The following is a 14,767-nucleotide window of genomic DNA, read 5'->3' on the forward strand; positions in this document are numbered from 1 at the left end:
AGAAAGCAGAATGTTTGTAGTTTTCTGACTTCTTAACGTCTAAACTGCTACTGAGAATGAATTTTAGAAGGCTTAAATAAAACACCAAAGAAGGTCACAGTGGCAGTGAAGCTCTAGTTCTGGAAAACAACTCTGTAAATTTTATAGATCTGTTTAGTGTTCAGACTGCAGTAGTTCTGCAAAGTCAGAACATGTTTGGTAAAAAGTCTTTGGACAGATGTGTATCACTGAATGTCACATAACTCTTCAGTAACACTTGATAAATCTTGTCCTCCATGCTACTATTGGAAGTGTCCATCTTTCCTGCCATGTGGAGACTGCCTTTGGACCATGGATTATTCAGTCTTCATAATGTTTTATTACCATTACAGATAGGGAAAGTGACACCCAAGAACAATTGATTAAGTAATGTTGCCTGTGTCTGGCAGAGCTGGAATTAGAGCTGGCTGGGAACACCTGGCGCTTATCTCCAGTGTTGAGCACCAAATAGCTTTGCTTTGAATCTGGGAGCACCATGGGATTGCCTCAGCTCCAGCATTCCAGTTGTGTCTTGCTGTACTGGGTTTGCATGGCAAGGTTTTGGTAGCAGGGGGGCTACAGGGGTGGCTTCTGTGGGAAGCAGCTAGAAGCTGCCCCCGTGTTTGATACAGCCAGTGCCAGCCCATGGGGGACCCACGCTGCAGCAGACAGGTCCTGAAGGACTGCACCCCGTGGAAGGGACCCAGGCTGGAGCAGTTCATGGGGGACTCTCTTCTGTGGGAGGGTCCCCAAGCTAGAGCAGGGGAAGAGTGTGAGTAGTCCAGTAGTCCTCCCTCTGAGGAGGAAGGAGTGGCAGAAACAACATGCGATGAACTGACCATAACCCCCAGTCCCTGTCCTCTTGCGCTGCTGGCAGGGAGGAGGTAAGAGAAAATTGGCAGTAGAGTTAAGCCTGGGAAGAAGGGAGGGGTGGCAGGAAGGTGTTTTTAAGATTTGGTTTTATTTCTCATTGTCCTACTCTGGTTTGTTTGGTAATAAATTAAAATAATTTCCCCAGATTGAGCCTGTTTTGCCTGTGATGATAATTGGTGAGTGATTTCTCCATGTCCTTATCTCAACCCACGAGCCTTTCGTTATATTTTCTCTTCCCCGTCCAGCTGAGGAGGGGGATTGATAGAGCAGCTTTGGTGGGCGGCTGGCATCCAGCCAGGGTCAAGCTGCCACATTTGCTACAAGTATTGGTTGAAGAAAATGGACTTTATAGACAAACTATACCAGAAATCAGGTTCTTCGTATGTGATAATGCACTTTTAAAAATTAGTCAACCTTCACATAGTTATGCAAAATCCTGCCCCCATTTTGTCTCTTTTTCTGTCAGCGTAGCCCTCACAGTGTATTTTACTTTATGCCATTAAAAAGCTACTTTGAGGACCAAATTAGTGACTTTTTGAGACTAATCCCATGTTCTTGCTTATGAGGTAACTGTTCTGAACTAACTCCTTGGGGTCCCAGGTCTGTCTGAATGGACTTTACCTTGATGGGGGCTAGAATATAGAGACACCAGTATTCTTTCTTCCTGCTCCTCCCAACTCAGTTTCCAGATGTTGTCCCAAAACCAGGTTACTTCACCCGGTGTGCAAAGAGCCAAATAATGCACAGAGTCAAGATATTTGTATTTATTACAGTTCTGAGCAGAAAAGGGTGCTAGCTGTCCAAAGTGGCCAGCACACTGAGTTACAAACACACACCATAATTATTTGATTCTGAACACACAAGCACGTGCCTCTATACTTAACTGTTGGTTAGTATTTTATCACAACATCATCTATTGGCTAGTTTTATTCCTTGCTTTCATTTAAAGTCACAGTATCTACCTATTAATGTACACATGCTCAAAGGGTGAGGGGCTTCATAAAGAAGTGAGTAACTTAAGATATAGAGATGTGTTTTTTATAATGAGCTAAGTTCACCTAGGACACAAAAATAGGTACTTTCTACAGCATGGTTTCAGATCACCATTCTGCTGGTCATAAACCTTGGCAATACAATAGTTCTATCCTAGAACTAAGCAACCATAAATTTGTTTATAGCAATAGTGATCCTGGTTACAAAACAAAACTTAGATTCTGAGGTGCAGATAGTATGAGAAACAGTGGTTTTTGTATTTTGCTAAATTTTTGCTCTTTTATACTTTTACAACACAGTAAAGATGGTTCAGGGATAAAGAACATTTACATGAAAGAGTTATTACATGCATCTGCTTTTCTTCCTCCCTGAGAGCAGTTGCGACCTATTTGGAAAGGGCTGTCCTTGAATGCAGTATTTCTGGTATGTCACCACCAGCAACTGTAGCATGGAAGTACCTGTTCAGGCCACCCTGCAGTGTTACACTACAAGTTATTAATTATTCTCAGACCTTTTCTGGGTAATGGTGGTAACCCAACCACTGTTAGTCAGTTTATGCTAGAGTATGCCTCCTGGGTGTTTACCGTGTAGATAAACATCCACAGTAACAAAAAAGACTAAACTTTGACAACAGTGTCAAGAAAAAAAAAGCTTACATATTTTTATTTTCTTTGAACCTTTGTAAAACATAAATGTAGTGGCATGGATCATTTTTTATGAAAGGTGGTCAAACTTCCTCTAGGTCAGAATTTCTTCAGAGAAGTACATTATAATTATGAATGATGAGAAAATGAAAGATTTTAGGTGGTAGTTTTCACTATTAGGGAATTTTCCTTTTTTGTTAGAACTAAAGGAGCATTGTTTGTTGGGGAGATTTGTACCCATTCATGGTATCTGAGGGACTCAGAATTTTGAGCCTTTCAGTTACAATGGAGTCTGAGATAGCTGGGGTCAAGAGGCAGGTTGGAATACTTGTCTTAATCATTATTTTCAGTTCTCCTCCTCCCTAGAAATTGTATGCTTTTTCCCCTTCTCCACATGCTGTTTTCATTCATTAAACAACTGTCATTGGCCCTGCAACTCTCAAGCCAGGAACATTTTTCTCTGAGGTCGTGTAGGGGAATTTATCTGCATGGATCTATGTGGAAATAAGGGCAAAATTTTTGGAAGAACAAGTTTGGGGTTTCCTGGGCATGAGTTTGATTCTGTAGGGTGATCTGGAAATCTCAGATCTTCTGGCATCTCCTTTAGACTTGAGCCGGTGAAGGGAATACCTTCACCAGTGCAGGAGGAGTGAGGGTTGTTTTGGAATAACTCTGGAAAGTTTGCAATGGGAGGCGTGAGAGAATCCTGCTGATTTAGAACTGGAATGTGATAGTTCCTGTTGTTTGGAATGGAAAGTACTTTCCCGATATTCCTGTCTTGTTGCAGTGGTGTCTATAATAGTGATGACAGAGATGAGGAGGGTGTCCTGGAAGAGGAGGGTGATGTGGTCCACAATGGGGAGGATGATGGTGGTGATGTGGTCCATGAGGAGGGTGAGGAGGCCAGTGTGGTCTGTGATGGGGAGTAGGATGGTGGTGATGTGGTCCATGAGGAGGGAGAGGACAGTGTGTTCCATGATGGGGACCAAAAGTAGGATGATGTGGTTCATCATGGGGAGGAGGAGAAAGGAGATGATGTAATTCCTCTTGGGAAGGAGGAGGATGATGTGGTTCATCATGGGGAGGAGGAGCTGAAGGAGAATGTTGTGATTCGTCTTGGGGAGGAGGATATGGTGCATCATAGGGAGGAGGAGGGTGGTGATGTGGTCCACCATGGGGAGGAGGTGGAGGACAGCGGTGTGGAGGGTGAAGGTGGTGATGTGGTCCACTGTGGGGGGGTGGAGGGGACGGTTCTTGGTTGAAACTGTGGTTATGCTCAGGGTCTTCAGGTCTGGATTGAGAAGAGGGTGGACATCCATGCCTGTGATGGTGTCTGTGAGGATGTCTGTGACCAAAATGATGATGAGAATGTCTCTGTGGCTGTCCCAGGGTTGAATATCTGCATCTTTGCCCATAGTCATGCTGCTGTTTATAAAAACACCAGAGGAGGAAGTATTAAGTGAGATGTTAATAGGACAGAAGAAAGTGGTGAGAAAGAGAGAGAGGTGGGAGTTGTTAGGTTTGCATTTACAGTTCCAGTGATCTGTAAGGAAAAAACGTGTGTTTTTTTCAAGATAGACAAGAAGGAATGGATGATAAAATGCCAAATTACTGAAAATCATCTGGAAATACTACACCATAACTAAATTAAATGGTGTAACCATCTGAGCAAAATTTGTGATGGATCAAAACGAAACCTGCACTGGAATAGCTGCTGTAATATAAACTGGAATACCAAATATGATAAAGATTATCTCCCCTCTTCCTGCTTTCTAAAATTCCTTTGAACTTTTTCAAAGTATGATTGGACTGAGAGAAGACACCCTTGGAGGGAGTAGTAGAGACAGCTCAATTCTAATTCATCCTCTGATTGACTTAGCAGTCAAAAGCCAGTCTGTCTCAACATACTGCATCACACCCAGGCAATAACAAAGCGACTTAAACAAATATTGCAATCTGTCAGTCTGGACTAAGTGAGGTTGCTGTAGCCTCTAGAAGGAGAAAGCCAGAGACATTTTGGGAAGTGAGCACATACCCAGCGATGGTAGATTTCACAGCTTATATCTGTTCCATCTAGTTCATCTGGATCACTGATAATTCTTGCCTTGCAGAATCCCACGTGCTAAGCAAAAGAAAAGGAAAAAAACCCAAACCAATGTATATCTGGGTTCTTGTGATGTGGTTAATAGAAGCTACTGAAAGTTCAACGCTTTAAAAGTTAGGCTAGTTCCTTTAATACCTAAGTATGTTTACATAATTTAGGTAGATCTTGAGCTTTCTGACCAGTGATACTTGCCAATGATTAATAGTGATGAACATATATGCCATTTTTGAGTGTTCTTGACTGTGTGTTCTTGACTGTGGAGGCCACTTTGCCAGGTCCATCTAGAGGGCTACAACTCTCCATCTTACTTCTCTTTTGATGTCTTTAAGAAATTGGTCAACTACTGATATCTCCAAAATGAGTACCCTGTGGGTGACTGATTTTTATTCCTTTTTTTTCTGTGTTTGCTTGTCAAACATCTGTTCAAATTTGGCTATTTTAAAATTTTGCTCAAAGTCCTCAAAAATAGACACTGTATAGCTATGCTGTTTCAGAAAAAGCTCAAGATAGAGTTTTTTTCCATATTCATTTTTTTGAAAAGTAGTTTGTTGTAATCTTTTAGCATTACTTCCCTTGCCATCCTGTTTGCTGTGACTTTCACCTGCTGTCCAGTTATTGTGTGTGGAATTGCTCAGGAAGAGCACAGAACTTGGGTAAGAGATTCTGTATATGCTGTCTGTAGTGACTGCTTTATCTTGATATATGTTTGGGCCATTAGTAGCCTATTACAATCAGTGATTACAAATGTTAATAGCATTTCACACACACACACACCAGTGATGGCAGCATTAAGAACAGAATTCAAAACCTGTAGCTATCTGGCTCATGCCTCATTCTAGTGAACTTTTGGCTCCCCTACAGGTTCATTCACAATCTTTTCCAGTCTTCTGGAGTATAAGAAGCCAGAGAAGAAAATGGTTGTAGGTAAAACAAAAGTTCTACATGTTCTATTTTTTTCCATATTTTTATTTCATTCCTTCAGTTTCATTTCTGGGGAATAATTTATTCTGAAATTACGATCTTGACTAATTGTTTCTTTGGTGTAAACTGTCATTGTAATGGGGAGGTGGGGTGAGGAGAGTGCTTTGATAGTAATCTTCAGACAGGCCTGAATTATTCCACTCTCCATTGCCCTGCAGCAGAGGGAAATTTACATGTATTTTTTTAAAGATCTATGACTTACATTAGTTTAAACATATTTGTGAAAATAGCATGAGTGATTTACTAGGGAATGGCCACAATTTGGATGTGAAAGCCAGATCCAAACTGAAAAGCTCAGCTCTAGGTCTGTAATATGCCAGACTCCAGTTACATTTAGATTTGAGAGTTCAGACTGCCTCCTCCTAGAATAAAAAAGAGCAGCTCTAAAATTAGGATCTGGACTTGATCATGATGGATTTTTAAATTTTGCGTTTGGGTGCATGCTTATAAGAAACACTTGGAAATATTGTGGGAAGATCTTCCTGGTGCCACCTATTGTATTCTCATTCTAAGACTTACAGCATGCCAGTCATCCAGAAAATCACATTCCAATGCCTGATCTTCTTGTGCAGATTTGGAACAGTCGGTCTCTTTTATAGAGAATCCTAAAATGTGACCTTCACGAGAGGCAGTCTGAAACCAAGAGGTCAAAGAAGAAGTGGTAAATAGGTGTATTTAAAGTCCTGTAATTTCAAAAGCAACTATATTTCATATTGTTGTCAAAATCCTGTTTACCTCATGCTTTCATTGCCTGTGCTGTTCAAATGTTCATACATTTATGTGTATTCAGTAAGGAAAATAGATTAGATAATTTATATCTTACTTCACACCTTTATGAGCTCCAGGAATGGTTGCTTTATTTCTTTGTCTAATATGTGTATGTTATAAAACCTGTTACTTTTACAGCCTGTGTTTTCAGGAATTAGCATCCTTAGAGTCTTCTCCCTAAATTGAACTGCTGCTCCTGTGAAAATACAGAAATCTACTGGATGTCAACCGCCTCTTTCCAATGATGGGACTGCATAGTACTAAAGTGCTGATGTTAATTTGATACGAAATTCTTCCAGTTACTGTGAAATTGTGGCTTTCTCTGTTGTCAGCGACATTATTCGTAGAGGAGGTGTTACTCCATAAGAACATGGGAGAAGGCCTTTGTGATCCTATGAAAATCCGTAGAGAGGTGTTTCATTTTAATTTCCAATTGTAGTAGTTGTTTACTTCAAGTCTATGTTGAAGGTGTCCATAGCATGTGCATGCACACAAGTTTCACTGGTTTAACTAAGTTGGTTAAAAGTGGATTCACATACTTTATGATACATTTTTTATCGTAATTCATGGTTTCTAAAGTGTTATGCAGTCTGTTGAAATCCAGCGGTACAATCTAAATCGTCACTGTAGCAAAAGATGGTGAAGTGTGAAGGCAAAGTATTTAGAGAAAAATCTGTGAATCCAGGCAATCTGAAAACAGCCACTTGTTAAATGGGACTAGGAATACATCCTGCATAGGACTAGAGTGTAGAATGCTGTCAAGTTTCTGAGCAATATTAAAAACTGCAGGGAAGAGGGGTTGTCATGCTATAATTTAGACAGTTTACAAGATCAACATCTATTATAGTAGGGGCCATGGGACCTCATTACAGAGGTGTCCTGAACTGATACGTGTTAGCAGAATGATCCTGTGCTGTTTAAGTGAAGGTCTCCAGTATCTACTAACAAGAAATTGTGGTGATGTGAGAGTTATGTTTCAAATCACCCAAAGGATAAGTCTTCATGTCAACATCATTCAAGGATGGAGAAGTTATTTACCAAAGTCAGTAGTGCTTTAAGAGGTATAGCAGAGACACGAATTTACCTCCTGTCTTTCAGAGCTCTCTGAGTGCTCCTTTGCTCTGCAGCAGAAAGTGAAAATGATGCTGAGCGTGTTCCGCTTTGTGTTATACCCATATGCTAAATATTCTAAGAGTGAAAAATTATCTGACTTCAATTGGCAGAATGTATGCTGTGATAATACACATGACTGTACATCCTGAAGAACTCTGGTCAGTAGTAAATAAACTCTTGTATATTATGATATGATAGATAAATAGGCATTCAAAAAAGAAATATGCACAGAAAGAAGGCTCTGACATTTTGCATGGCATCACACTGCCATAGGTTTTAGCAGATGAGAAATCCTTTTTTCTTTCACATGCCTAAGTTAAAGTTGATAAAAAGTCTTTGCAGAAGTAGGAACTTCAATTTTAACCAGATGATTTACACTGAGAGATGACAAGCAATAGTTCTGATCCTAGAAGGGTTTGAGTTTTGGTCCCATGGTTTTGGAGCTGCTCAAAAATTTTGTTGTTTATAAGTAATTCTAGGACAAAATGCCACTTATCATCTTTAAAATCTTTTCAACTTTTTCCACATTGAAGTAGTTTGTGTAATTACCCTCACTGTTGACTTTCTTCAGGGCATTTGCAGCAATAGTTTTATGTTGCTTAGTGACTTCTAAGACTTCAACTTTCACAGGGCAATCTTTGCACTCTAATAAATCAGGAGGAACTGTGAAAACAGATAGTTTAATAATATTGCAATGGATATTAATACTCTTGGTAATGTGCATGTGCCTTTAATTTTAACTCATAATAAGAAACTGAAATGTAAGTATCTCCTTGGAAGCGAAATACCTATCCCTTGCTCCACAAATATGGGTTTGTCCTGTAATGTGAAAAAACCCTAACCCTGTGAAAATGAATATTCTTATAAATCTTTTAGCTCCACCCTAGAATCTTACTACCCCAAGCAGGCATTCTTTCCAAGTTTACTTTTTTTCTGATATTCATTATCATATTTTGGTGGACTGGAATGGTGATATCATCTGACATTAATAAAGTCTGCTTTAGGAGAGTAGAGTAACCTTAATTCTATTACTCATTCTTAACATTCCATTTGAATTATCTAAAATATGAATTGCAAGCAGATGAATGAATCTGTTATGGTTACCATGCACTAGTAGTGCACAGACTTGTAATTTAGTACTAGGGATGGTTTGAGGTATGCATTGGCTTACAACAGTGGTTATTTTACCTGGACTTAATGTACAATTAAATCCATATAGTTGAGGTTTCTTCAGCATCTGGCTTGTATATGTGATAATCTTATATTGCCCAAAGTCCTGAGAGGAAAAAAGAATATGTGATTATGTTATTTTCACTGGATTTAATTGGAGGTAGGTGATCATAGAAATTTTGCCTCCTTTTAATGTACAGTATTTCTAAGAATAACAGATGTGGTCATTAATGGTATGTTTGATCTGGTACCACTCAAAATTTGTGTACAGTTAAAATGGGATCTCCCTCTACAAGAGCCTTTTTAATTCTCAGTTTGCACAACTGAGTAGACAATAGAAAACTAAACCAGCCTTCTCAGTCTTTCTAATACTTATTTACAGTAAGATAGTACTAGGTATCAGGGGTAGTTAGGATGCCAGAGATACTCAAGATTACATAAATCTTTATCAAAAAGTGGATGGACCTTTTCTTCTATTGCTTTTTCCCATCTTAATAAAAAGAGTAAATGCCTTCTCTCCTCCTGGATCCTCCTGCTTTGTCCTGTGTGGTAGTATCACTAGTCTTCTATTTAAATAAAGTTTTGGACTGGTAGGCCTCATCCCAGACTGCATCACTGGACTGCAACAATAAAGGACAAGTATTGCCACAAAATAATTTCTAGTCCCCTTTAGTTGCCAGCAAATTATTCTTAAAACATCAGTATTGCTACCAGCAGTGGAATGCAGAGTGTAGCTCCTTCAAGACAACTATTTAAATAAAGCTGCACTTATTTGAGGAGTCAACTCTTTTCCAAACCTTTAGCTTAAGTTTAACATAATACAGTTTATTTTATAGTGGGCCATATTAAAACCTAGTCTTCGTTTGGAGATTTTGTGATAGAAAATTCTGGGCAGTTCAGGTGAAGATCAAGTTAATGCATTATTGAAGTATGACTCTGTGTGGATGCCACTACTTGCCATGGCATAGCTGTCACTGTATTCACAAGACTCCCAGTGTCTTCTGGATAATACAGAGCATTCAGTTTCCAGCACATCCAAAGTTAAGTGGAGGACTGATGAATTTCCCTGGAAGAGACATGCAGGTAAAAAAAGAGTTTGTATACGAAAAGTTTGGTCTGAAATCAACTTTTTTTGAAGTAGATATGTTTAATCTTTCATGTAGCTTACCCAGTTCCCTATTACGGTTTTTCTGAACTGACAAGAATAGAAAGGGTTTAGGCTGCAAGGGACCTTCGGAGGTCATCTTGTCCAGCCACTTGCTCAAGGCAAAGCTAACTTCAAAGTTAGATTCAGCAGAGTTCTGTATATCACCAAGACAGGTGTTCCACAACCTCTCCAGGCTGTTCCAGTACTTAATCACTTTCTCCATGATTTTTATTTTGTCCTTACATCTAGTCAGAATTTCCCTTCCTGCAACTTAACAACTGTTGACTCTTATCCTTTGTTGAAAACTTGTGAGAAGAGTCCATTGTTAACCTGGCATCCATCACGTAGGGAAAATGCCAGAATTTAAAGGTTGCCATTCCCTCTTTCTGATTTTCACATAGAACATATTGGTTTATTAGGAAGTCAGTTGTCTAGGCAGCCAAGTATATAGCTATATCTATTTCAAATTACCTTAGTGGCCCGATACACTTTCAGAACTTTGCTTCCTGATAAGTTTATTCAGGCAGTGATGCCACAAAACTGGAACAATCCCGACAAACTCAGGAGCCTTAGCTCTGAAATTGTTCTGGTATATTCTGTTTCCTGAGCAAATAGCATGGACAATCAGAATTCAAATTTGGCTGCCAGTGTAATGGGATGTGGTGTTAAGATTTATCTGTGGCCCACAGAAACAGTTTTGTATTTTTCTGCAGGAAAATTAATCTCAATTCACATTTGGAATGGATTATTTCAACTTCATGCAACTCTTGTATGGACATTCAGAATGAACAGAGACATATTTTATTTTGTCATTTAGATAAAGTGGTGCAAAGCCCTTCACTGTGAATAAGTCTCTTCGGGTTTTATAAAATTTCATCCATTCAGATTCCTTTTTCAGAGTGTTTCTGTATAGATGAGACCTTGAGAAAATATAACTGCAGTCCAGTGTAATATTTTTACTAGTGAGAGTCCACCAGTGGCATGTTAAACACTAGTTTTGCAGTATGTGTATGTCTTAGCATTGTCTCTATTTTTAAAATAGGGGCTAGGTGATTTGCACAAAGACACGTGTTATTCAATGGCAGAAGCAGGAAAAGAATATAGTTGTCCTGGACACCCATCCTGCCCACTAGCCACGTGATTGATTATTCTCTGCTTAGGTGTAGTTAGTATTTCTATTTTATTTTATAAATCCCAATAATTTCAAGCTGCTAGTCAACATATTAGTAAAATGCAGACAGAGAAGAGAACACAGACAATGAGAAAGACTATTTTTTTCTGATTTGTATTTGTGGAATTGCACTGAATGGAAAAGTAAGATAGTCTTTTGAAAAATGGGCTATTCACTAGGAGCCCTCTAAAATTGAAGTAACTAAATACATTCACTTTGTCATCCAAACTTGTGAAATTCTAAAGAAGCCAATTCATCCCAGGCAAATATTTTTGTCCAGCAGGATGCATTTGGATTCAATAAAGTCTAGAGCAGAGCTTGGGTGAAATTAAGTGTCTACATCCAAATATGCAGTAGAGAATTTCTCTGTTCATCTGCTGGATAGCTCTTGGAAAAACAGTAATTCTCTTATATGGGGCCTTCTTGGTTGTTTTAAAAGCATCTTGGGCACCAGAGTTCTGCACCGCACAAGCCCAGAACTGCTCTAGTGTGAATACTTGACTATCTTACGCTTCTAGAAGTCCCATGTGAACCCAATAGAGATCTGGCTGCTAGGAATTGCTCAGGTTCAGTTTCTAAGGGGGCGGATGTGTTAGACGATGCACACGATTGCATCGAGCTAATACAAATGATGTTCTGCTCTTTTTTTATATATTCTTTTTTTAATGTCATCTCGGCACTGGAGCCAATGTAACTTCTTGCACAATAGTGTACGTGATCAATATGCAGGAGACCACACCTGGTGGCTTTGGTTCTGAAAAGGTACAGAGACCCTACAGGGAGAACTCTTTAGCAGTGAAATAGATATAAGGGTATTTTCTCTTCTTGTAGAGTGTGTGACAGCTGAAGTTGCGGCCCTGGAGTGCGAAGACAGCAAAATTCATTAAGGGTACAAAGCAAAACATAAGCATGGTAGTGTTGTGGTTTAGACCTGGCTGGCAGCCAAACACCAAGGGGGAGGGAGTTGAAGGGGTAAGGGAGACTGGTAGGTTGAGGTAAAAACAGTTTCATAATTGGAGTAAAATAAACCAGTAACAATAATAGATGGTACCAATGGGTAATGCACAATGACTGCTCACTACCCACCAACTAATATGCAGCCCTTTCCTGGCTAGCTATCCTGAAGAACCAAGATCCCAAAACCGCATTTCCAGAAGCAAGAGAGTGCCCTCCCCCCTTCCTGGCCAACCCTCCTTTATATACTGAGCATGATGTTGCATGATATGGATTATTTCATTGGCTAATATTGGTCCAGTGCTCTGGCTGTGCTCCCTCCCCACTTCTCATACACCTGTGCACAGGCAGGACATGGGAGTTGGAAAGTCCTTGATCAATTAGCAGTGATGGAAAACAGCGTATTATCAGCATTCTTCTCATACCATATCCCATACTGAATCCAAAACACAGCACTATTCTAGCTACTAAGGAGAAAAATCAAGTCCATCCCAGCCAAAGCCAGGACAGGTGGTCTAGTGTTTATAGTATTCATCTGGAAGTGTGAATCCTCAGCTCTGGTCCCTATTTCAAGTTATGATTCTATAGTTTATATAGTCAATAATTTGTTAAAATGTCAAAACACTGAGATTTTTCTTTTTATAAACAGCTATGTTTTTTCTCATTCCTCCAATGAATTTTGCATGTCTTACTGCCCAGTGGCTCCACTTCACGGGGGTGGGACACATGTAGCTGCATGGCAGAAGCACTATTCAAGGACGGGAGACTTGAGTGTTTAAATCTCTTAGTGCTGAAGAAGACTGATTGCTTCCTAGGTGAGGTTCTTAACTACCTGTCCATTGTGTAAAACTTGGTAATATCACTTGCCACATCCTTGTCTTCAAGAAGCAAAATAGTCCATCAGATTTTTTGAAAACATACCTAAAGATGTGTAGGAATCTGGGCTTTGGGTCACTTTCTGAGCTTTTTCCTGTCCTAACAGGCAGTCTCAAGCAGCTCCGTCAAAAACTAGCTCCATAGTGAGATGTGTAATATACTTCATAAACAGTGCGTGTGCCTGGATTATAGTTTCATAGCCAAGCAGATAAAATGTAGCCAGATGCATTAGTAAATCTGCATGTCCTTGGTCTCTTTTATTTACTAGTTTTTAAAAAAATTGTATTATATTGCATTTTCTGCAGTTGATTTGCTTTGGTGTTTAGGCAGTCATTGAGAAAGGCTTATGTATCTTCTTTAGGAAAGAAAAATAAAATTAGGAAGGAAATAGGAAATGACTGATATGGATTCTCTATACAGCCCTTCCCCTGTTTTGCAGAGTGGCATTTTTTATCTCCTTTGGCTTCTTCTGCCTTTTTTCCTTCCACCGAGTTATCTGGCTATCTCCAAAATTAAGTTAATAACAAAATACCAATCTGGCAGGATATGTGGATCTAATTAATGTTAGGCATTCGCAGATTAAAGAAACCCTCTGAACATAAATTTTGAACATAACATCTGAGACCTGACAACAGACAGGACAGATTAATTTCCGATGTTGTATAAAGCTGTTCAGAGCATCTCGTACGCCAACATCCTGTTGGCCAAGAGAATAGAAGGCATTCAGCATCATTCGAAACGAAGCTTACGTACAATAAATCATGCACAAATGAATAGTGAGATAGTGTAAATCAGAGCTGACTCATTGAATTGCATCAACATTGCTATGTTAAAAGCAATAAACAGAAGCTTTTAATGATCTGGCTAATTATTTTTAAATCACAGTCTTGTGTAAATCAGCCTTTAAATTGATACTTACTATATGTAGTTCATGTGCATCAGCAACACGGAATAAACCAGAAACATAGCCATCTCTGCGATGTCTGTTGACCAAATCAAGGGCCACTCCTGCATCTGCTTCAACAGTATTACAGTCTGCAGGTGTAATGTTTATTTTGTCTTGGGCGTTAGAACACTGTAGTAGTGTTAGAAAAGAAAATGAAGATAGAAGCAGCATTTTGTTTGCAGTGTTAGGTCACTTCTGCCCATGCTCTGATAAAGCCAGTAGTCTACTTTTAAATCAGAGTAGTCCTCTGAATTTATAGATGAATGCTAGAAGGGCATGGTTTTATATAAATTTAAGTGTTGTGTCAGAGCACCATTACCTTGACCCTGGATTAACATTTGCAAACAGCAAGTAAATGATTATATAGTGATTGAGCAGATTTTGAGGGAAGTAGGCCTTATAGTACTCTCTGGACTACCCATCACAGGGGCTGTATTCGTGAGTCTTTAAGCAGGCATAGTGTTTTACTATGAAAAACACTTAGCTTCTAACAGTGTGCTGCTAAGCCTGGCATTAAGAAGGTCCAGTTTTTGTATGTAGGTATTATGCAATTTTGGTTTGCTGATTACTGTAAAAACAGTTGAGCTGAAAATATGCTAAAATATTTGTGGTTAGATGAAGGCTATATCCATATCACTGTCTTTACAGATCTTTACCTAGCAGAGAACTAGTGAAAGGGAAACAAGGAGGTCACTCAGATTTGGAAAAGGGATGTAGCTCAAGGTGCACCTGCAAACTGGAGGTCTGTGTCTTCTATGAGCCGCTGCTACTTGTCCAGCTCAATAAAATTTAGCGCAGACTTCTATCAGCTTTACATCATTTCAGGCCTGGTACACAGAATGGAACTGACTGGCTTAATATCAGTGTAGTCTAGGCATGACATGAAGTGATGTAAAGCTGCCTTTGCATTCTCATTCTGAGCAGTTTTGTGTGCTCCGTGGGTGTAGTAGCCTTCAGAGACTTCTTTAGAGAATTGCTGGTAATTTTTTGTATTAAAATAATTCATAAC

General features: G+C 39.4%; 1 protein-coding gene across 1 annotated transcript; it reads right to left on the reverse strand.

Moving 5' to 3' along the window:
- Positions 1-2,967: 2,967 nt before the first annotated feature.
- HRG (histidine rich glycoprotein) lies at positions 2,968-13,929 on the reverse strand. The gene is given in 8 exon segments (XM_033006379.2): positions 2,968-3,263; positions 3,266-3,953; positions 4,564-4,650; positions 6,133-6,249; positions 7,994-8,157; positions 8,683-8,770; positions 9,623-9,730; positions 13,732-13,929. Coding segments are annotated over 8 exon segments (1,746 nt in total).
- Between the last annotated feature and the right edge of the window lie 838 nt (positions 13,930-14,767).

Source organism: Tyto alba, unplaced genomic scaffold, assembly GCF_018691265.1.
Source record: "Tyto alba isolate M040663 unplaced genomic scaffold, T.alba_DEE_v4.0 Super-Scaffold_10, whole genome shotgun sequence".
NCBI classification, from domain to species: Eukaryota; Metazoa; Chordata; class Aves; order Strigiformes; family Tytonidae; genus Tyto; species Tyto alba.